Here is a 24,727-nt window from a genome sequence, read left to right on the forward strand (position 1 = left end):
GAAATGACATCCAGAAACGCTCATTAAGAAGGAAATGTGACCAAGCTCTGTACAAAGCAAACAATGGCGCTCGTATTGCGTCGTGCTGAAAACAGGTCTTGCAGGTAGGCATTAAGATACGGTGCAGTGAAGGAGGCAGCAGAGCTGGAAGGTGAGCTGAGAGCTGCTCTCCGGTCTGTGCAGGACTGAATGCGCCGTGCGCCTCGCCTGGCCCGGCCTGGCCCCTCCCATCCCTCCGCTTTAGACTCTCCTCTGTGCTCAGCAATAAAGCGCTTTTTGTCCAGGGAGTCGGCACTTGAGCGCATTCCTTGACGTGGAGGTCCGTGTCCCTCTCCTAGGACTTGATGAAGACCTGTCCTTGTAAGTTTAAGACGTTTTTTGTTTTTTTGTTGCTGGTTTTTTTTAATGAGCGATTCCACGGAAAAACTACAAGCTGTGGAGTTATATCGGTGCAGCGGATAAAGGCACAACTGCGCTCCCAACTTCACTTCTTCCAAGTTTGGGGTAAGACTTTCCTGCTTTAACTACTGGCATAACCTTAGTTTTCATTTAATCCTTGGAACAGGACGATTTACATTGACAAACGCGGTTAGGTATTATTTACTGTCGGAGCATCCCAAACCACAAAAAAAGAAAACAAAAACAAACAACAACAACAAAAAAATAATAATAATAATAATGATAAAAAAAATCGTATTGAACCATAATCCTAAAGGATTCGTCAGATTTTCGTCTCTTGAAAATGACTTTAACACACACTGACCGTGTAGCTTATAAAAGTCATTTCAGTGTGTCCTGAATGACAACTCTCTTCAGCAAAACTCCCTAAAATATTCCAAAAGACACGCACCGCGATTCTGTTAGAACAGCAAGTGAGATGACAACATTGTAAAGATGCTTTTAAAGCACATTGTGTTACTGAAATGACAAGAGCTGTGCGGTTTTGTTTTGTTTTTGGTAATGCATCCCTAAAATCAAACTGTCGCTCTTTATTCCACCTAAAGATGAAGGCTCCTCCGACTTATTGCATTTAGCAGCTTTTATTGGCGGAAAGCGCCACTAATCCTTCACATCACCAAACGCTGCCAGTAAAACAGAGCGCCTCTGTGTTTGGGAAATGCGTAAAACGCGAGCGTGTGCGCGGAGCAAAAGGAGCCGCCGGGGCGGTAATGAGGCGGGCTGGTGTCGGACCGCAGGACGCCGTACAGCAGGCAGAGGCCGAGCCCAGAGTCTAGACCGCACCGAGCAGTTTTCACCACGGAGGACACACACACAACGGAAATCCCACAACAGAGAGTTCAGTGGCACACAATGTGCCCTGGTGTGTAGTGTGTCAGTACTCAGGACGCTCAGGTGGGTCAGAGAACGTCAAGTCAATGGATCTGTTACAGTTAACAGCATGAAGTCAAAACATTTTTACATTTGGAGACAAAACAATAAATGGTATCACAAACCATCAGGTGACTACAGTTTAGACAACGGCTTCTTTATTATCCTGTAGTTGGCTAGTGCATGACTGCTTTTCACTGGAAAAGCTGAGGAAACAAGGACAAAGTTGGGCAAAGACAAGCACTCATGCCAAGTCTGACCAAAAGTGATGCACTGATCTGATGAGCTCTCTAAATGATTTGGAACAACAGCAAATTGCAGATTCTCTGTACGTCGAAAAATCCACAGCTATTAGATAAACAGTAAGTATATGTTAGCTCTGTCATACAGTGGCCAGTCAGTATCAGCCAGGCATGACTGGTGACTCAGTGCAATGTTAAAGTTGCCCATCAGCAGGTGCTACTGTATTATTATTATTATTGTGATAACAGATATGTTTCACCTTGATTGAAATGTGGACAAGTTCCATCATTTGACTATGAGCTAAACGCGGCGTATTGCAGGATGAAGGAAACACTGACTTAGATGTGAGGGAAAGGTACGCAGAAAGTAGAAAGATCTCGTTTTCGTTCAGTGTGTGTGCAGCAGAGCAGCCAGTGATGAGGTCAAATTCCTGAAAGATTAAATAGCTTTGTGACCCAATCCGGCAATAAACCAACATCCAATAAACACAAATCTCTGTTTCACAAAGTAAAAATTACAAGGAGCTGTCAGAGCATCTCTTTTTTCCAGATAACACAGCCTTATATTTTCAAATAATATGCAAATATGCCAACAAAAACTTTGATTCCTTAAGAGGTGACTTTAGAAAGGTTTCTTTAATCTTAGATTTTAACCTGTTTATTCTCAGTTGCTGGTTGATAAGCACAGAAACATGACCACACTGCTCCTTTAAAAAAAAAAAAGATCTCATTGTGTTAACACTAAAGGTATCAACAGTGAAATTTAAAGGTTATTTATGATGTGAGAGACCCCTGGATTCTCCTCAGGGATAACTGGTAGCCAGCAACAACACACCACTGATAAAAACATGACAATGTCAACAACGGTCATATACACCTTCCCCTAAAATACTTCATCCAAGTCAGAGCAGTCTGCTGACCACAATCCTCCCAGCTTTCCGCCAGATTAGCATCTTTTACGTGGCTCCAATAAACAGGCACGGAAAATCACCTAATCTTTCCTGGGGGCAAAACAGGCCGTGTAAACTACTCCAATAGCCCCACAATTAACCCCTAGAGCGGCGTGCAGCGTGTTTCCTCTCCATGTGTTTCCTCACAGACCGTCATTTCGCTACAGGAGAAGCTACCGTGTCATTGATGTATATAATGGTTGGTTTATATTAGGCTACCAGGTACAGCAGAGCAGTTACAGGAGGCCAGTTATCCCTGGCTAATGTGGAGAACTTTCAGGCTACTACGCTGCACGGATTGTAACACTTACAGGACAAAGAGAGCAGTTGTGAGCACAGCCTGACCCTGTAAAGCTGTACAGCTCGCTGCGTTCAGCTGCAGTGTTTCCCTCTTACTCACTCGGCAGAATGTCGTATTTGTACACTCGATTATTGACACTGACACACTTGATGGAGACTGAGAAAAGTCTAAGACAATGAATGAATCGTAAGAGAGGAAGAGGACAGACATTGTCAAGAGGCGTAGTGAACAGGGATGAAGGTCCTTTTGCTGTAAAATAAAGTTGAAGCTGATCAAAATTGCTGCATAATACATCGGGACGCTTTAGCGATAAAATGTGCAATTATGCATGATGGTGTGAGCATTAACTGAACCATATGTGCACACTGCGTGCACTATCCCTCCCCCTTGGGACGTCATTACCTCTTAAATGTGGTTCCGAGGATGGAAAGGGAAAAGAAACCCTCTGTCATAAAGTCTGATTCCAACAATTAAGCACAGGCCTGCTGTCACACAGCCGTCACTGACATTGATGTTGAAACCACACATTCAAAATTTGGTCACAAACATTGTGTCAGCCTGTACTTGTATTTGTTTTTTGTTTTTCTTTCCTTTACAAAATCAAGTCTGGCATGGGGTTATCTGTGCTAAAGAGCTTGAGAGGAAAAGAGCATGATGTCTAAATTTGGTGGTGACGACAACTGACAATTGTGTTCTTCTGTTTGTTGTGTTGAGACATGACTGAAAGACCTGCTGGATGTTTGGCAGGAGTTTACGGCGCCCGTTAATGTGTTTGTTCCTGCGATACAGCGGTAGACACTTAATTTCGCTGGTATTCTTTCTCCAAACTGGCTCGGCTCAGTTTTGGGGCAGTGCTTTAAGTATCCTGCCCAGCGCATCAGAGGGATTAGAGGGTTAAAAGTCAGGTGCTGGGCCGAGGAGGCCTAGGGAAGGGAGGAGAGGAGGAGGGTTCAGGGAGGTGGAGCAAATAGAAATGGACTAGCGTTGGGCACTCACATGTGAAAAAGAGTGGAGTCGATAGGGCAGAAAGTTTGAATGAGTTTGTCAATGCCATGAGGAAGTAACGTCTCATCACAATTAGCAACAGTGCAAGCAAGTGACTCAGGTGCTGCACAGCGGGGGGGGGCATTCCCTGGTTAACTACCAAGAGTCACTGCTCTCTCGAAGATGTGTTTTAAATAAAACCCCTAACTTCAAAGGTCTCAGCCTCACACATCAATGCTGACCCAGCGGTATGCAGAGGCAAACCCCGCCACATACGCCTGCCAAACTAAATTGAAGAAGAGCTTGCCGATGCAGCCAAATGATGCGTTCAGAAGAACCACTTCAAAACCTTGCATAAATATACACACACATGTGAAGGCATCTGAGGCCTTTGGAGTGCCCCAGCTTGAGCACAAACCCCAAATAACTGCTGTCGTCCATGCCCACACACACATCTTATAAAGCACATGACCCTTTGAATCAAATACTCCCTCAACCTTTGTATTAAATTGAACTCTGATATTTTTGTAACCTTTTCAATCCAGTTGGAAAATCTTCCAAAAGCCAGAAATCCCCCGAATTCCTCAACTGACTCCAGTGAAGTGCCGAGGGAGAGAAGCAGGGTGAGAGACACAGATGGAGAAAGAGAGAGAGGATGAGAGGGAGGATGCTCATCCCAGAAAGCCACCACAAATTGCTGCATTTCAGTCAGCCTGTAAAAAAAGAGAAACTACTCTTAATCTTAAGGTTGTAATTACCTCTGGCCAGTGTTGTAATTAGAAATCGAGCCTCGAACGAGATCATACTGGGCAAGAGTGAAGTGAGGGCACACACACGGGAGCGCACACACCAAGACCTACACTGTTTAACCTAATCAGAGGTGAGGGAGGGAGATCTCACTTTGTGAATAATGTAAAATATTTCACCACTTCTTATAAATGACCAATGACAGTTAAACAAACACTGAGTTGAAACATTAACTATTAAATTAATGTTCTACCACATACGGATTGTATGATAGAACTGCAGAGTAAACGTGGAGTGTGTGTAACCTTTGAGCTGTGTCTTAGACCTTTATTTGTCACAGAAATTGGTGACATTCTCATCGTACATATGACCCAACAAATACACACAAAGCCACTCTCTTTATTACACCTCTTGACGTGTGGCGCCCTCTTTTCTTCTTCGGCAGTTTTAGGCTGATGTTTAGAACCATAATTTGGACAAATTGTTGGCAGTTTTAGAGGATGCTACTACAAAAAGGCTCTCACATGAACACCAGACTTTGCTGTGCTCTGTTTTTGAAGAGGTTACACCAGATGTTAAAAGAGAAAAGGGAGTGAAAGGGAAAAAAGGAGTACAAGAGGAGAAGAGTGGGGCGATGTTTAACAGATGAACACGAAGAAAGAAAATTACAGTGGAGGGAAAAGCTGAAAAGAATCAATGCTCGGAAAAACAGAATGAGGGAATGACAGACAAAAATAGCTCCTTCTAAAGAGAATAAATGTGATTGCAAAGCAGTAATAGTGAAAAGAGAGAAAGTAAGAGCACTGACAGGAGAAGGGATGTTGCAAATATTCTGGCAGTGCCTAGTCTGCTCAAATTAAAGACCACATGTCTCGTGGAAAGAGGTAGAAGACACAGCCTGAGATATTACAGCATACCAAAGCAGAAATAAAGTTGTCAACAGCTTTTTCTTTCAGAAAAGTACCACAGTTATTCAAGAAGCCTGGCGGTGAAGCTGAGTTGCATCTATTTTGAGCGTTGTTTCACTTTCAAAGCTAAATATTTATGATGTAGTCAAAGGCTGTCTGAGAGACAGTGACCTTGGCAAACCGAGCACAGCAGGGTCAGTGCATGAGAATCCGCACACACAACAGCTACACACAAGTTTGTCGCTCACCACTATTTGCGCTCAAGCATGGCAAACATGCATCATCGCATTCACCTGTGCAGAGCAGTAAAAGCAGGTATGCAAATTACATGAAAACACGCACTGAGCACGCAACGCGGACAAAAACCTCTGTGTGGCAGCGCACAACACTCTGACGGACAAATAAACACAGAGCAGCAGAGTGCAGCAAAGGCCTAAAAGCAGGACAGAGAGCCAAAACAAGTCTTCGCTATTTTCAGATGTAAACAATGCAATATAAATGTGGACAAGTGGCTTGGCTGCAGAATGAGTCAGAGAGGCAATATGCAAATTGAGGTGAAGTGTCAGGTAAACGTGCTTTACCTGAATGTGTTTTCTTTATCTCAGTGTCATCTCCACACACTGTTGACTCAGAAGTTAGGTATGTGATTTATACACATACCTAAATACAGTTAATTACAGATAGAGACTAAGATATTCAGTTTTTACAAATGTATTCAATAGGCTCTGTTGCATCTATGGCAAAAAAAAAAAAAAAAGGTCTCACAGCTTATATTCAACTTTTTAATGAAACGTGGGAAAACTGTCCTTGGCTGAACATCTCCCACTGAAAAAAAAAAAAAAAACATTTACCAAGCAGTTGTGCTGTGTTTTGGTTTCCTTAAACTGAATTACATTTATGATCCCATAATTTTGCCCCAAAAAAGAGGATTCAATGTTAGTTAATCGTGTATTTATACAAAGCAGCAAATACGTGAACAAAGTCAACAAATGTACACAAATATTTTTTTGGTAAAGGAAATTCAGATGAACATTCAAGCAGTGTGGTCAGTTTGGAACTTGCCTGTTTATATCACTGAAAGCTGCTGGGCCACGGCATCGGGCCGCTTCAGCACACAAAGCTGAGGAAACGGAGATAAAGTTTTTCTTCAAAAACCGAATTAAAAACTCCGTACCTGCTCTGGTACATTAGTAAAATGATTGGACTTTGCATCAGTGACCTTTGATGTCCTCCTGAAGCAACACCTCATTCATGTCCAGGTTAAGAAGATGAAACTGAATGAGTCACACAGTAATAGTGCAATGAAGACAGGTTCAGGCAAAAATGTGTTCACGCTCTGCATTCACAAACATTTGGGCCCCAGATGATAATCTGATACCACAGGACAAGGAACCGACAGCGCGGAGAGTGGTTGACCTGCATTCTTCCTCTCCCGCTCTGTCATTCCCCCTTGTGTCGCCACACGGCCAACCAGCTCTCAGCATGCTCCCGCACACAGCTGGAATCCAACCAATTAACTGGAAAAAAAACTTCCTGCCTTGCTTGTGCGCCATTGGCAAAGCATGACGGGAGATGGATTCCAAATAGATACAGAGAAAAATAAACAACAAAAAAAAAATCATATGACAACAGATTTTTTTCGTAAGAAAGGTGGAGTGACTGGATGAGTGGAGCAGTTTCTTTAGAAATCTTCATTATTGAGAAGATGGAGAGATAGATAATAATAAAAAAAGGTCTGTTTGGCTCAAGACAAAGATAAGCAAACAATACAACAATACACTCCTTTCAATTATTTAGCAATAGCAATTATGTCATTCTGCTAATGGCCTGGGTCCTGGGGCCTTTATGTGTGGAGTTTGCTTGTTCCTCCTGTGCCTGCATGGGTTTCCTCCCACCATCCATAGACATGCAGGTTCAAGTTAAATGACTCTAAATTGTCCGTAGGTCTGAGTGGTTGTTCGTCTCTGTGTGTTGGCCCTGCGATGGACTGGCGACCTGTCCAGGCCGTCCCCTCCCCTCGCCCAATGTGAGCTGGGATTGACTCCAGCACCAGAAATATATAAGTGGTAGAAGATGAATGAATGAATAACAGTGGCAGTAGTATTCAATATTTCAACAGAAATACAGAAAATTAGACAGGTCCCCCTTTAAAGTTTTTGTGGCGGTTAATGCATTTGCAATTGGCGAACTCTGTTTGCAACAAGGCTCTAAAAATAATCTTGGCACAAAGTCAGAAGAGAAAAGGGGAGAAAAATGCCTATGATCCACAAAATATGCAGTTCCTGTAAAGAGAACAAACTGTTTCAGTCACAAATCTTATTTTTAAATTTCTGGTTTGGAGAGATACAATTTTCAAACTTTCCTCTAAAATCAAAAACAAAGTGTTAGCAGTGAAAAGTTCTGATTTTCTGTTCAACATACATGGCCCTCTCTGAACCCTTACCCTCTGTCCTGTCTCATTCCTGTGTTGTACTAATTGTCAATGAGCTGTGACAGGGAATGTGTGGGCTTGCAAAGATGCACACACAGGACAGCCTTGGTAGCCTCAGGCCTCGGGACGCACACCGCTACTCTCTCTAATTACTTTACAACTCTCGACCCTGTCTCCCAGAGGCTAAGTCCTGTTCAGGGAAAACAGATCAGAGGTGGAGACAGCCGCGGCGGTGCACAACTCCTCTTCAGGGGATTGGGATTTGGTCATGACACATGTACACATTCCTCAGGTTAAGGGATTTGGGCAAGGTGTGTCTGCTGGTTGGCTGTAAATTATTTGCCATCCAGCCAGCGCTTCAGGATCAACATACACACTGGCTCAGATTCTGCCTTGATCCTTTTGACATCAAAGCTCACGTGGCCATTGACTTCAATTACAGCACACTCTGACAACCCGAGTGAGTGTTTTGCTAGTCTACCTACATTACCTAACCACACAGGCTTGTCTGACCCACACGAATGCCTTAAAATTTGACAGTTAACATGCAATGAAGCTTTGAACCAGCCGTCTGTTTACTGTTACTGTGTGCGTATTTGTGTAAAACGTCTAGAACTTGGCAAATGTAATCAGTTAATGTTAACATTTCTACCTTAAAACAAACAGAAAAGAGCAAATTAAGTGTATTCTAAACAAAGTTCATGTTGTCCGACACGTCCATTTCCACACGAGTGGATGAGTAAACATAAACAGGTATGCATTTTTCAGGTTAGCTCAGGATACTCACTGAATGGCAAGTATGAACAGATACATTGATATGAGGAAAGAGCTGCTCTTTGTTAGGATGAGTTACAATTCATTGCTACAATAACAAAGCATTACCCCCTCCCCTTCCATTTCTGTGCGAGTCTGTCAGGTTGTCTCAGGCTCTGTCTAACAGCGTGACTAAGCCATAGGCACGGACGTACAGACACAAACACGCTCTATACTGAAAAGACAGATCTCAAAGCCCTGCCAACAGACCACCAACTAGGGTAGGGATCAGTGTCAAAGTGTGAAGACATCTTTTATGCCAACATTTGCAATTTAGTATAAATCCCATTTAATGAACAAACAATACTACTGAGTTTTTAGAAATTTGAATAGAATTTTTTTTCCTCCCTCAACAGGCACTCACTGATTTCCATTCATTCACATTACGCATGTAAAAGGACAAACTTGCTTGCATCATAAACATCGAGCCTACAAACTATGCAACGGACCACTTTTAACTCAAACCGGACCTAACCAGCATTACCCACTGTCAGACTGTATTTAAATCAATGGAAAGTAAAGCCTAACTGAAATGCAACAGTAATTAGGAGATTTGTCTGAAAATCCAAAACTTCTTGACTTTTATCACAATCAGCCAATCCTGCTAAATGCATTTGACAAGAAATCACACTAGATAGATTTTGACAGAAGAAACACACCATGAATTCCTTTTGGCAGTTTGCCTTTTCGTTGCATTCAGCATAATGAAACAGTCTGTTGTGTGTCCTGACAGCCTCAAGGAAAAAAGTTGTTTATTCCCCCGCTGCTGTCACTCTGCTCCTCCTCTTTCTTCACTCCTGTCTTGTATGTGCTGGATATGAGGAACCCTCAGGTGGTGTGCACCTGCTGCAGTCAAATTGTGAAACTGAGGACCAGTCTTGATGTCTTAATAGTCTGTTGCTGAGTGATGCCTCTACATTTGATATGTTGGAAGGGTTCAGCTGCTTAATCTGGGCTTGGCACAGGGGGGTACAGCAGCTGAATATGCTAAAGTACGGATCAGGAATGATGTTGGCTCACGGGAACCTGTGATTTACTTGAGGAGTATTTGAAAAATTTCATTCAGAGAGTTTCTTTGCCAGATTTACTTAACATACATCTCGCTCGTGTGATACTAAGCAACACAAGTTTAGCTTAGTTTTTAAAATTTGGACAATTAAATAAAATGGATGCAACGACTTGAGACAAATAGGATGTGTCTCTAAAAGGCAATTCGAAAGAAAAACGTTATGATATTGATAGTAATCCTGTAATAAAAATGGTGACAGTTCTTGATCAGTAGGTGATCAGAGGGCACCTGAGGCCATGGAGGCATGTTACTATTAGGTGGCAGGGAACTTTACAATGACTGTTGGTTTGACAGTCAGCCTCCTCAGCGCTGGCATGCTACCAGCATAGGCAGCAGTTTCACAATAAATTCCTTTGTGACATGTTAATCTACACCAGTGATCTCCATTTCCATCTATCTTGTGTGTGCGGCACAAGCTTGAGGGTTTCAAACCAGGAAAAAAGGCTGCAGGGTGGAATGACTCAAAAAAATCCCAACCGGTAACAAAAGTGGGGGGTGGGGGCAGACACTGAAAATCAGGTAACAATAGCTGCCTGTTCAGTAAGTGAAAGTTGAGGTATAAAGTAAAATGAGCAACGTTTACTGTAATTGTACAACATTATTGCGAAACATTATCTACTTCATTTACAGCCGAACATGCAAATGCCACTGGATTAACTTTAAAATGTACTCAAACTATGACAACATCAATAAAGAGGAACCAAAGCCAATAAATCAAATCATAAATCAGTTTTCTTGTTCACCTCCATGAAGTAGCAGCTATCACACACGCACAGCTTTAATTGCCACGTTTTAGCTAATGGTGACAGACAACTAAATCACAACACCACACAAAGAGGAAATGCTCCTCTCTTAGAGGCATGTCTGATATGAATGTTTTATAGTTTTATAGCGTTGGTGACAATGGGACAAACAGCTGAGGAGAGTTTCATTTAGCTTTCACGTTCAAATATTATCACACTAATGTGCACTAGTTTCCGTAGTTTCCAACTCTGAACTGAAAATTTAACTAGGTGAATAACTTGTCTATCTTTTAGCGCTGGCCCTGCCCCAAGTTTCTGTTTACCGAGCCATAACCTTAGCTCTGAGCTAAGACAAGCCTGATGAGCACTTTGACAACTATGTTGTTACCAAGGGGCCCTGCAGGGCTGTTGAGGCAGGAGACGAATGTTCATCGGATTCCAGTCGTACTCTCACTAAATTCATGAACAAGCCTGAGAGAAAGAAAAGAGGTGAACAAAAGAGCAGGAGGAGGAGAGGGTGAAAGAAATATTTGTGTGATGAATTAAAGAAGCAGCTCAGCACCAGTGCTTTGAAAGAAAATGCAGTCAGACCATTTTATTGAATCAGGTGATGGAAATTCTTTTAACATACCAAGATAAGGTACACAATATTCAAGGAATGAGTGGAAACATTCAGACAGAAAGATGAGCAGACGGGCACGTGGATAATGTGCAACTTCCTCTGTAAGTGCGTGTGACGCTGTTTGTCTAACAAGGATAGTCCACCTGCCAGTCAGTCAGGCTTACAGTCAGTAACTGTGTGCCTGCCTGTGGCCTGACTCATCTCGCTTCTGTTCAGCCGAGATCCAAATTAACCTCTTACACAGCTCAGTTGCAAGAAAGAACAAAGGCAAATTGGTGTCAACATACAACTGCGCACAAAGTCTGTTCCTTGATCTTTTCATACATATAGAGAAGGGTGCTAGCTAAGTCAGCTGTACTGATACTGTAGTTTAACGTCACATGTGACCTCTTGCGTTGGGAAGTGAAATAAATCAGTCCTGAGAATACAAACACAAATTTTTCAGTTGATATCAGGTAGCTAAAAGCCATGGTGGCTAGATGACGGAGTCGCATTACAGCATGCTGGCACAGGGGGAGTGTGTCAGTGTGTGCACATAGCTGAAAGATAAAACTGGTCCATCCAGCCACTTAAAACCGCAAACACGCGCTCACAGCACAAATATTGTCCTGTCCCTTCTCCAGGCCAGGTTGTCACAGTAAAGAACACCACAATCTTTTTGCTAACTACTTCTTGTTGCATAAGATCAGCTCCCTTTGGGCGCCCCTACCAGCAGCACAAAGCTTTGGACGAAACTCACAGCACATTCATGTTTTGGTTCTGGGAGAATGCATGGATAGATGCTGAGAGGTAACGAAGGTGCTGGCGAAGGCTTGGCAAGGGCCCAGTTTTTTGACATGCAGATGTCTTATATTCACTGTTTCCTGGTGATGTGGTGCCTTTGGCTCATTGCACTGTGACTCCGACCGTGGGGAGTGCGCTTGACTGCTGTGTGACAGAAAAGGTGAGCTGAGTGGAGAAACGGGAAAGAATGAGAGTATGGGACGCAAAGGAGTGTCGCTGTGTTTGTGGCATTTTGTCACTCGTTTCTGAACCATTCAAGCCAGTTCAAAGCAGCAGGGTTGATTCAAACTATGTATGTGTCTTTGTAATGCAAGAGTCTTTTGGTGAAGCTCTCAGGGAGATAGATTTGAAACTCACCATAAAAGTAATGCGACTGTGACCTCCAGTATTATCAGTCCCAAGAGGTCAAAGAGCAGGCTGCACTGGTGACAGATATGTGTCAGCATCACTCTACATCACTCTACAACGCAGAACAAGAGCACAGTGTCAGTGAGCTGAGTGTCCTGAACAAGTGAACACAAGAAAGAGTCTACCTCAGTCAGAGCATCCTGTGTCTGCCCTCATAAGCCCTTGTAAAACCTTTATAATAAAATCCAGTCGAACATCTACTATGCAATTCGTCATGTCCTTCGGCAATAAAAGAAAAGGAAATGGTCCACATTTCCTTTTTGGAACTCATAGCAGCTGACCTCTGTGCTCTAAAGCTCATAGGAGACAGAGCTGGACTTAAGACATGCTATTGCAGGGACACAGTGCTGGTCTAGTCTGCCTGCATCTGCTCTCCTCCTGCCTGGCTCTGACCTCCGAAGCAGGAGCTTTGGTGCTTGCCGCATCATTTACTCAGGCACACTCCAGAAGGTTTTGGGTTTCATGTTTCCCTGGGGGAGCAGAGAAAAGCACCTGTCGGCAGACGGGAGACCAGCAAACTTCAGTTGTAACTCTTTGAAACTAGAGCTGGGCGTGTTCCTGTGTCAAACAGAGCCTGTTATCTGTGTTGTCTGTGCCACCGTACAGAGGACACAGTATATCGAGCACCAATGGAAATACTAATCGTAGCCTGACCTCTGACCTCAAGGAGTCAGTCTCTGCTTTGTTGTCCTTTAGACTGATGCTACCTGACCAGATGAATCAGGAAGAGGAATGACTGTTCCTTTCTTGTTCTGTGTTAATATTTTTCACTGAAACATTCTTCAGCACATGGAAATGTAAACAGACCCCGCGACTTGGAAACAGATAAACGGTTGAAGATGAATGAAATGTAAACAGAAACACAAAGTGTAACCACTGTCTTGGATAACAAAAATCAAAGACTGAGGCTTTCCATATCTCCCCTCCAGTGCAGCAAATAATTACCATTTCAGTATCCCCCATTCTCCCTTGTACTATATCTTATATTGTCTTTCATGTGGTCCAGGTGCTGTATTTAATAGTAATGCTTATTATGGGCAGCATGGGGGAGCACGGCGGCATAGTGTTAGTGCTGTTGCCCCACAAAGACGGTCGCGGGTTCGGTTGCCGGGCCTTGGGCCTGTCTATGCGGATTTTGCATGTTTTCCCTGTGCTGCGTGGGTTCCTCCCCGTCCAAAGACATGGATGTTTGGGTTAATTGATGACTCTGAATTGCCCGTAGGTCTGAGTGTGAGTGCGAGTTTGTATTTGTCTGTCCCTGTTTGTTGGCCTTGCCTGGACTGGCCACCCGTCCAGGGTGTACCCCACCAGGGTAGAGACCACCTTTCACTTCTTTGCAACTCATTTAGGTTGGTACTTGCAGTGTCAAGAGGCAGTCCAAGAGACACCTGTCTGTTTCTTAAATGGTTCCTCAGTTTAAGTAAAAAAAGCAAGAGCCCTCTAACATCAATCAGTCGTGGCAAAGGAGATATTGGATGGATGTGGCCATTACAGAATCTATTCTTGTGGTCAGGCTGAAATCAGTTTGAAATCTCTGTTTGTGCAGCACATTGTAAAACGTCTACGACCCCTAATCCCTCCCTCTCAGAGCACTACAAAGCCTAGCATTATGCTGTGGCTTCAAGACGAGTATTGCTTGTGGCAGACAAAGTAAAACTATCATCCTTCATTCATTCCACACATCCTCCTCTCCCTATTCTGTGTTTGTTTTATGCCTGCTTGATTGGCCTTGATGTAAATGCACTGTTAGTAATGTATATTTTGGAATATCAAGTTTGTGTTTAGACATTCTGTTTCACATTTTATGCATATTTTATGCAACTGAGCCCTGATCTTTGGACACCTAATCTTCAGTTTAGCTTCCCACAAATTTTAACTTGCATTTGCTTTCAGAGGAAAATACACATTAGCTTTCATTTCATCAAACTTATTATCAATGCAAAGATATTACATTTAAATTTTGGATTTTACAATTTTAAGAAAAATGTTCTCCTGTTATGTCGCCAAAGCCTGTGTAGTGAAAATCCCTGAATTCATGACAAGAGTAAAGTGCTGCTCTCATAAGTACATTTTAGTTTATGCCATATACAAATAGGTCAAAGCAACGCTTTCATACCATAAGAGCTACATAAACATAGTTGACATTTTTAAATACATACTTGTGTGAAATGTTTCTGCTGTCTGCATAAACATGCAATGGTATCCCCCGTACTACTACTACAATAATCTTTTCATCCTCAGATGTTTTTACATAAGTCATGTATCTCTGTTCCCATTTCTCTCTTGACCTCTTTGTCACTTTGACGGATAACTCCACTGGATTGTTGATAACAGGGTCCAGCTGTGGCATGGACGGCACTGTCAGTGCAAATGGATGGGAAGATGTTGGGGGTGGGGGGGGGGGTTGGTAATATGTCTTCTCTGAGAGTCGCAGATGGAAAAGAGGCAAATAAAGAGAAGGGAGTGGGGCATATTGGAAGGAGGAGGGGTCAGGGGGCCCACTTCAGCCCTCAACACCACCTCATCTCCGGGTGCCTAAGTCATCATTTACAACTAAAATTAATTCATGCCCCTCTGCTACTGAAATAAATCTATACCAGGAGCTGTGCACCCCAGTGAGCTGTATATCATATACTAATGCATGTTCTGCAAGTATTCCTTTGGACGACAGTCCCAGAAGACAAGGGGCCTCTTTAATGGCAGTGTGCATTCTGTAGTATGCAGCCTCATCCCCTTACTGTGACTTGGCCTGGTGCCCCCCCCAGTAATTTCTGGCCAGGCCTGCTGAATTATGCAAGTGCACAGTGACCTGTGAATCCTCTCCACACATACACACACACCAGAACCTCCCCCCCACCCCTAAACCCCCATACCCTTTAATGCCCCTCGGTGTTGGCCTTCAGCTCTGAAGATAAGGGCTCTTGACGCTTGGCCTGCCGGGATTTAATTGCTGAAGCCCACTTCACCCTCCCAAAGCCAGGCCTTATCCACCTCTCCACCCATGTGCCCCTGCTGAGAGAAACCTGCTTTTGTCTCCACCGTTCCCTTGCTCATGTTTTCCTTTCCACCTCATCTTGGAAAAAAAAAAAGGCAGGATAAGAAGTGAGCAGAAGGAGCAGGGAAAATGCTTTTCTTCCTTTTGCCTCTCTAGGTTTGATTTTCAAGGGCTTGACAATGTATTTCACATTTTGTGGACTTTCCCATGCTTGTGTTTTTGTATTTTCCCTTTACTGTTCCTGGCACTCAGATGATTCCACATTTTCGTCAGTCAACACATTTTATTCTTATACAACCCACAAACCTGTAATAAATCATAGCGAAAACACAGATGAGGGAACAAGAGTTATATAGTCGATCTGATTGCAAAGATGTTTTTACTAGCATCAATTTAAGCAGTGGCATAATCCATCCACTCAATCATCTATTTGTGAATTTAGTAAAATGTTCTGTTAATCTCTAAATGTACACCATTGAGACAGACAAGCTCTCTTCTTCAAACTTAGCTGCTGTCTGTCTGAGGAATGTCTCAACAAGCACGCAGGGGAGAGAAAAGGAAATCACAACTCAAGAAAGGAGGAGGAAGGCGAGAGGGGAGGAGGTATTCCTCCATTTGCAGGATGACAAGCCTATCTTTATACTATCTCTCTCTGCAGCCTGCCCACCTTCACTCACTTCAAAACACTTGAGTTAAAGCCACACAGTCAGGACTCACTCAGCACCACAGTACAATGTGGATCAGTAGTGCAGTGACGCCACAACTGCACCTTATCTGACACGTTGATAAGACCTGCACAAGTTACTCACATCCAAAAAAAAAAAAGATGAGAACAGGAGAATCAAACCAATCAAGCTATGGTTTATCTATTATCCGCCTGAATGAACCACCCCTCTCCACCACAGAGTTATCAGATCTGCCTGGCCCAGTTTGGAATGAGACACACTCAAATAAGCATTCTGCCCCAGGAAGCTACAGTAGAATCACCACACTGAGTTTCTAAGAAAAATATTCTCAGCTTTATCTGCATACCTCATTCCCCCCTCATGGCTGCCTTGATGTTGTTGTATATTCTGGTGCTGGTCTCATACCCGTCTCTGGCTCCAAGGAGACCGTACCAAATTAAAGTTTCAATGTCTCCGGAAGGAATGATATTGGATTTTTTCAAGTTCAGACACATTTCTGTCACACAAACCCTTTTATACAAACAGACAGTATCCTGGACTGAACTTACAATGCAGTGCCCCACACACAGTCATAAAATGAAAACCTGAGACAATCTGCATACGTTTGGGCTGTTTGATTCCTCTTATCCCTTTCATCTCCTGCTTATCTTCCTGAAACCTTTGCTTTTCCTCGCTCTGTTCACTTATGCAGCACAACAGCCACACTTTCTTTTCTACCTGCCCATCCACCCTTTCTGAGGCCTATAGTGAAATCTACAATTTGCTCTGGATGTCCTGTGTATGCTTTATACATTTAAAGCTTATTGCGGTACAGGCATAAACCAAAAATCCTTTACAACACTGTACATATAATCACTCGCTGTAGCTCCCCCAGGTGTTACGTGTAAATTATGGGATAACTGCAACCTTCCATCTCTACCACCAAATTTGCTGTAACCAACAACAGACTATCGATATCAGATGTTAATATTTACTTTTAGTACAAGATTTTCCATACACAGTTGCAAGACTAATTAGCTTCAACCTTGTTTATTGAAGTGTTCAGGTTTGAGCAGGATCATTTCTGTTGGCGCCTGCCCTATATTTAATACAGTTAAACATTGGCAATAGTGAATGTTGTGATTGCTGTGAGTGAACAAATTGGAGAACGATCAGAGAATTTTTCCAAAGAGGTTGTAATTTCAAGGAGGGGCACACAGTCAAGTACGCTGAAAGAGAAGGAAAATAAATGCCATGGCTGTGGCATGATGAGGTTATGAACCTGCTGTGGATGGGGACAAAAGTGATCAAACACAAATTAATGAATTATTTAATTTTGTAAAAATAAAATGTAAATAGAGAAAAAGCCATAGGGACATAGTAATATTTGATACTTAATAATATTTATTTACTCGACCATATTTATGACACACTTGAACTTATAAAGAGATCTTGAAAGAGGACATTCTGCTTCAAATGAACATATATTGATAATATATCTGTAACTTCAGAAGAAAAGAACACAGTTCAAGGATAGATATGCAAACGTTGGACGCCACAATCCCTAGTAAGCAAAGTGAGAACAGAAAGTTCTCCTCGTATGCCGCATCTGTGTGAAACTGTAAGTCACACATACTTGGCCTCTCATTCAGGTATTTGTGCAGTGCCGACATCGAAACCTCAACATTTAAGGCCATAAAGTAAGTTTCTGGAGCATATAAGTGAATCAATTTGCTGCAGTAAGATATTCACGAAGCAACATTCTTTAAAATTTCCTATCCCCAAGCAGTAAGCATAACTCATGGACAGGACAGTGGGGTCATTTTGAGTGTATATAAGTAAGACCAGGTTAAGAATGAAGGACAAAAACAAATTTAGATTGACTCCCTGAGGAGTAAAAAAAGTAAAAGATCAAAAGCTGTCTAAAGAAGAGAAATGGCAACAGATAGAGATGTTGTCCCTTTCCCTCAAGGCCGTTTCACTCGATAGCAGAGGATGATAAATTGCCACACAGGTTGTCTGCTACTAGTTTCCTCTTTATCTGCCCGCATGTCTTTCCCCTCTCTATTCCATTATAGCTTTTCTCCCTTTTTGCCCTTTCAAGTACTGTGTGGATGCTTTGTAAGGCTTGGGCTCCAGTAAATGGGCTTAACACAGCAAAATATCTTCATCTTGAGCTCTGTATTTCGTTTTTGTTTTTTGTGTTTTGACAGAATGAGGGGCACTTATTTGGTAAGGAGCAGTGTCACTGTATAATGACAACATAGGAAGTTTGTCTTATTTATTTAGTGCCATGGTCAGGGAATCAAACGAAACCATCAGTGAATCAAAGATTTCAATGGTGCAAAATAAATCAGTATGGCAGCAGTATGGCAACTATACAGGAAGAGGACACTAACACAGTTTGGTTTAATGAAAACCAGGCAGTGTTTATGGTGAAATGTTTAAAAAGAGGGTGCCAAGCTTTCCACTGTTTTGATAGCTCTGAGAAACAGAAAAAGTTACACATTCACTGTTTTCAGTTTGACACAGTCCCAGAAACAAACCGAGTGTACTTTGTTCATTGCTGCTGTGTGTCTGTGTGTTTCATAGGCTGTGGAGCCTGTCATAAACAGGGAGAACAGTTAGCTGTGACCTCACTACAACCACAGAGCGTGTGCAGTACAGAAAATAGCAGTGGGTGGGCGGCTTACATCCAAGCTCAAACTCTTTTGTTTACAAACAACGCCACACATATGACCGTGTGTACATTATATGCAGCACATGTGAATGTGTGGCTGCGCGTATGCACTTGCACACAGAGATGCATATGGCCATCTGCGGAAACATTAGAGAAGCAAATAATAGTACTGGCATCCCCCAATACTATTACATATATCATAGCAAGGAGTACGTGGCACTCCTTTGGACACAAAAGTATCGTTGGATGCCACTATGCCAATTTCCCCTCTGAAGCCTGAGGTTACTGCTACCGCCCTTTTGTTTGAGAGCCCTTGTGACAAAAGACAGCCTTTGATCACTGGCTATGTATACTTAAACCTTTGATAGTAATCTCCATGAAACACAATGAAGAACTCCATATAAAAGAGCCACACAAAAGCTGAAAGCAGAGAAAATAGAAAAACAGAAAACAGGCTACATGGAAAATATGGTTTGTATGTGTCACACTTATGTTGGGGGAACAGTCGGATGTTTCAAACCTTAAACACAGAGCTGATAAGTGACAGATATGAACAAAATCGTGTTTACTACTTTTGTTTCTTGTTCACAATCTGCCAGAATTTATAATATATATTTCTGATGTAGGTCATTGACAATTTTTATGTTCTTTTGTTTTAGGCTGAGCATGGAGAGAGAAAGAATCTACACCATGAAGGTCTTTCTCACTCCGTGGATGCTCTTTCTACTCCTGCTCATTCTCGCTCATGGTATCTTGTCCAAAGCCTGTCCAAGGGACTGCACCTGTTCTACACCAGAATCCATCTTATGTTACTTGAGACGTTCCACTACCATTCCCAAGGGATTACCCCCAAATACAAGAAGTCTCTACCTGTTTGCCAATGGCATCGAGGGGCTGAAAGCAGAGGACTTTAGTGGTATGGAGAAGCTGGAAATGCTGGATCTCAGTCAAAACAAACTGACTGAACTTCCTGACAGGGTGTTTGAACCTTTGACCTCTTTGAGAAACCTGGATTTGTCATCCAACCAGATCACCCACATTTCAGAGGAATGTTTCCAGGGTATGGCACTGCTCGAGCGCCTATATTTATATAGTAATCTTATCAAAACCATACACCCTGCAGCCTTTAATGGCTTGGAGCACCTGCTGGAGCTCAAAATACAGGGGAACCAGTTGACATCCCTGCCTGCCCTGTCAATGCCCAGACTACTGCTGCTGGACCTTCGCTTTAATGTCTTACCTAACTTGGGTCCTTCAGACCTTCACACCCCAAACCTAGAGTCACTCAAGTTGGGTGGTGTGGGGCTTACCCTCCTGGATAGAGAGCTCATAAGTAGTCTGAAGAACCTACATGAACTTGACATCTCAGGAAACCAACTTGAGTCCTTCCCTCCAGTACTAAAGGAGACTCAGGGATTAATTCACCTCAGCCTGGCTGGGAACCCGATGGGTCCTCTTGAGGTTCAGGACCTGCAGAACCTTGGGGAGCTTCAGGAGTTGGACATTAGCAGCCTCAGTCTTCAGGGCCTCCCTGAAGATTTCCCACAACTCTTCCCCAATCTCAGAAAGCTCACAGTAGCAGAGAATCCCTTCAACTGCCTCTGCACCTTAGAATGGTTTCCAAGATGGCTGAGGGCCCAAAGCATCATCGTGGAGAGAACAGAGGAAACCCGGTGCCATTTTCCACCTATTAATGCTGGGAAGGTCTTGGAAAGATTAGAGCACAGGGATTTTGGCTGTCCTACCACAACTACAACCACCACGAGTACTGTCAAAACTACAACTACGACCCTGCCTGCTCCAATCACCACTTTGCCAAGCACAACTGAAGCTATTCTGGTACCCAGGGGCAGTGATGGCCCTTTTGACACAGGTGATGACTCTCCTCTGGCCCCTGTTCCTGCGTCCCCCAGTAGTAGCAGCATGGACTTAGGAGAGGACCAGATTTTTTGTCCCTCACACACCTGTCTGAATGGGGGTACTTGTCATTTGGACAAGCATGGCCAGGTTGAGTGTGCCTGTCCAGATGGCACTTCTGGCATGTATTGTGAAGTTCAAAAGCTTCAGCCACCCTCACCACCTGAAGCTGCAATCCCTATGGCAACTGTTACAGCAGATACACCGGATATCAGCTCCAATGAAGTGACGGCAACATCAATCCTGGTCAACCTTCACCAATATATAAGAATGCGGCCTTACATCCGTGGAATTCGCCTAACCTACCGCAATCTCTCTGGGCCAGACCGCAGGCCTATCCAACTCAGCCTCCCTGCAACCTTTCCAGAATATAGACTCCGAGGCTTGAAGCCTAACTCCACTTACACTGTGTGTGTCAGTCCACTAGGTTCCCCTAGTGGCACAGACAGTGCCTGCACTGAGGCCCATACAGCCCCTGAAAGCATCAGTGGTCCTGATGCACGGGTTACTGACCCAAGGCTGACCACTATGCTGGCACCTGCTGTTGCCATCTTGCTCGTGCTGGTACTGATAGCAGTAGCAGTGGGAGTGGTATGCTTTCTTCGCAGGAAGAGGGCAAAGGGCCACTTGGAGTTGGACTGTGAGCCCTCCCAGCTAGAGTTGGATGGGGTTAAGGCTAGCTTGGATAACGGGGCACTCCCTCAAAAACAGCCTCAAATTATGATTCCTGAGCCTGCTGTTCAGAATGGCAATCTGGAATATGAAGTGCTGTTACTACAAGATCACTGTTCATCAAATAACAATATGTCTTCACACAAGCCTTCCTACTTTTGACACATGGATTTTACTGCTCAGACTTAAAGGGGGGTTTTCAGTATTCAGCTCTTTTTCTTCCCAACCAGTGAAATATAGAGAAAGAAGAAAAGACTATCAGCAAGCCAACAATATTGATATTGAACTCAGTCCCCTGTGTAGGGAGACATTAAACATGCTCAAATCATTTGTTTGGACATCAGAAGGCATTTTAAGGGCCTCTTTTGCATTTACATGCCACATTCTGCTTCAGGATTTCTTCACACACACTGCAGGACTGGAACCCCCTTCAGCTTTGAAGCTATATTGCTGGGACTAATGATGTGTTCTCATTGGCTGAAATGTTAGGTTAAGGGACATTGTGACTCCATGCCCTCATTTATTTGTTCATAAAGGAGTGTGCACTGAAATGGGGTATTTGCTGCCATTTGCCCGTTACAACAGCTCAGCTAAACGTTACCAGAAATTGTTGTTGCTGCATGTCATAACACATTAGTACTACCCCAAAAGAGAATGAATGACCTTTAAGTACCAAATTAAGTTGTGCAGAGAAAATGGCTGATGCTTGCATTGCTTTATTTGGCTCTCAGAATCTCTCTGGCTCTGATATTTGTTTTATTTTGTATATGTGTTTTTTATACAGTACCTGTGTTTTTATGATATACTGTGCAACATTGTGACTGTTAGCCCTTGATACCCTCCACCCCCCCCCCCCACCTCTTGTGACTAACAAGACAAAACAGCAGATTAAAATCTTTGAAGATTAAAACTCGTTTGGTACCAGTAAAGTCAATCAAAGGGCTTTGCCCCTAGAATGTCAGACAGTCTAAGTAGATGTTAGTCTGGACAGACCCAAGAGTAAATCCCCCGTCTTCATTCTGAAGGCCTTAGCCTGCTTTACCATCACAAAGGGGGAAGGTAAACAGGATTACAAAAGGTACAGAGAGAAGTAGTTGACTGAACTCCTTTTGTTTCAGTGCTACACTTTGTTTCATCCAGTCTAGAGTTCATCTGAATTACAGTAAACATTCATGTGACAACACCGCAGTAAAAGAGAATTTAGGAACATTTATTTATTCTTTATTTCCCCTGCAAGGGAAACTCTGTGTTATCCCTCAAACACAATTCATGGACAACATATTACTCGGCCTGACCAACAACAAGCAAAACAAATTGTGGTTGCGTGTTGTGTTTCTCTTGAGTAAAAATAGCCTTTCCATCATATTTCTGTAAAGTTTTGTTCAGTTTTACCTAACCAGGTCAGGCCAGATGCACAGTGTGTTGTTGTGTAAAGCACAATGTGACTTGCAAAATGAAAGAGTCACTTGAAGGTTACAATGCAGGCATGGCGCTGAGATTCAATCTGTGAATACCCAAAGAAACCTTTTGTCTGTGCACACGTGTGTGTGTGTGTGTGTGTGTGTGTGTGTGTGTGTGTGTGTGTGTGTGTGTGCATGTACCTGTCAACTTCTGTGATAATGCAACATGTTCTGGCGTGTCCAGAGGCCTGCGGACATGAGGTTACTATCATATACCTCCTTCATGTGCCCACATACGAAGGAGTACATTATGCCCCATACAGCCTACAACCTATGGACAAACATGCCAAAGACCCAGTTAATATCTCTAAAGTCACCTAAAATATTTCCATGATCATCTGTTTCACTCCAACAAGGTGCCGTAAAAGCCCACATGGATAACATCATCAAGCGATGCAACTGGAATAATTGTCTGTAAAGTAGAATACATTGAAGATAACCTAGAAAGTATTTTCGATGTGAATGTTAATATTTTCCCTGTTTATTTTGGGAAGCTCCTTATCGTCGTTTGTTGTTGTTGTTGTTGTTGTTGTTTTTTTCTTTTTTTTTTCTATTTTGTGAACTTATTTGTATAAGTGGAAAAAGTGATATTATCATTAAATGAATATCCAAAAATAAAACTGTCATAATTGTGTTGTTTTTTTTTTTTATTGTAGTTTTAACCTTTGCTTTTAAGAGGAGAAATTACTTTGATGGACAAAGGTGGTTATTAACTTCCTTTTCCCTCTCAAGCTATCAGTCAACAAGGGAAAGATCACAGGAGGGAGAGTCCATGAAAGAGGAAAAGACAGTTGCTAAATTATGCAGTAAATAAAGCTATTACATACTGAATGCCATAATAACGAACACAGCTATCTATGTGTTTGTGTATTTGAGTGAAAATGTATTTCAATATGGGTACAGTGTCAACCATCTACATGGACATTCATTTCAGTCAGATTGTCATCACCTCTTTAGTGTGTTTACAGTGTCATTACAAGGCTAAAGCTCAGCCATGCTAGTAGCAGTAACAGCATGTGGTAAAATCAGCATGCTGTCGTGTTCACATCACAATACTAACAGATGACTCAATGCACTATGCCCAAACATTATCTAGATATTTTATTCTGGATGGATATAAGATCATTTAATGTGTTCTTTCGCTTGACGAGAGCTCTTGGAATGTTTACTTACCATCAGTGGAAGCAAAATGAAAATTAGGATAACAACTGGGACTATTTGGTTGAAGGTAATAAGTGGATTTAACCACTGATGAATGACTCACTGGTGTAAGCCTAATGAGTGAACATTGTTTGCAAACCCACACGATAAACAGGCTGACCACCCGTATGTTTTATAGGTGGGATACTAGTTGGAACTGATGCACTATGCATGCAGATAGATAGGAAAAGACACACACATACACACGCAAACACAAACACACTCTTACTGTGGCCAACTGCTGAGGGCTGTTGTGAAAGGTTCCATGCGAACAACACAAACACATAAAACAGCACCACTCCTACCATGCAGGCTTCATTATATCAATTTGCACAAAGACAGCAAACTTCCGAGTGAAATAACAGGAGAAACAATGCACCCCCTGGAGGTCAAGAGGCTTTAACACCTTTCTTCTTCTTCTTCCACTGTTTTAAACTTAATGTGCAAAAATGCAAAAAGGAAAAACAAGGCATTGGACTAGTAAGCTCACTGAGTGCATACAACAGTGCCTCTAGGTAAAAGAACAGGGAGGACATATATGATATAAGATCGGACTGATGCTTCCAGGCGAAAGAGTGAAAACATGTTTCTGTCCTCTTTCCCAGCATCCGTGAGTATGTGAGTAAGACAAGGAAAGAGCAGAGGGAGTGTGTCTGCATGTCTGTTTCCCTCCTTCCCTTGCATAAAACACTCTTTTCTTCTCCTGGCTTTAAGAGAAATCTGGAGCCAACTTTGACACTCACACTCTGTCTGCACTTCTCAATGGCCCCTATTGTCGTTTCAAGGGAACTTTTTCATAATTGTCACC

The 24,727-nt window shown here is 42.8% G+C and overlaps 2 protein-coding genes across 3 annotated transcripts in view; one reads left to right on the forward strand and one right to left on the reverse strand.

Annotated features, from left to right (window-relative positions):
• The window catches only part of LOC115047142 (mitochondrial import inner membrane translocase subunit tim16-like), a 97,966-nt gene that overhangs the window by 28,061 nt on the left and 45,178 nt on the right, over positions 1-24,727 (reverse strand). The window lies entirely within an intron of this gene.
• Positions 234-23,339, forward strand: vasnb (vasorin b). The gene is made up of 2 exons (XM_029507889.1): positions 234-504; positions 19,330-23,339. The coding sequence occupies exon 2, from the start codon at positions 19,337-19,339 to the stop codon at positions 21,419-21,421; it is 2,085 nt and encodes a 694-aa protein (XP_029363749.1). The 5' UTR covers positions 234-504; positions 19,330-19,336; the 3' UTR covers positions 21,422-23,339.

This window comes from Echeneis naucrates, chromosome 8, assembly GCF_900963305.1.
Source record: "Echeneis naucrates chromosome 8, fEcheNa1.1, whole genome shotgun sequence".
Classification (NCBI taxonomy): Eukaryota; Metazoa; Chordata; class Actinopteri; order Carangiformes; family Echeneidae; genus Echeneis; species Echeneis naucrates.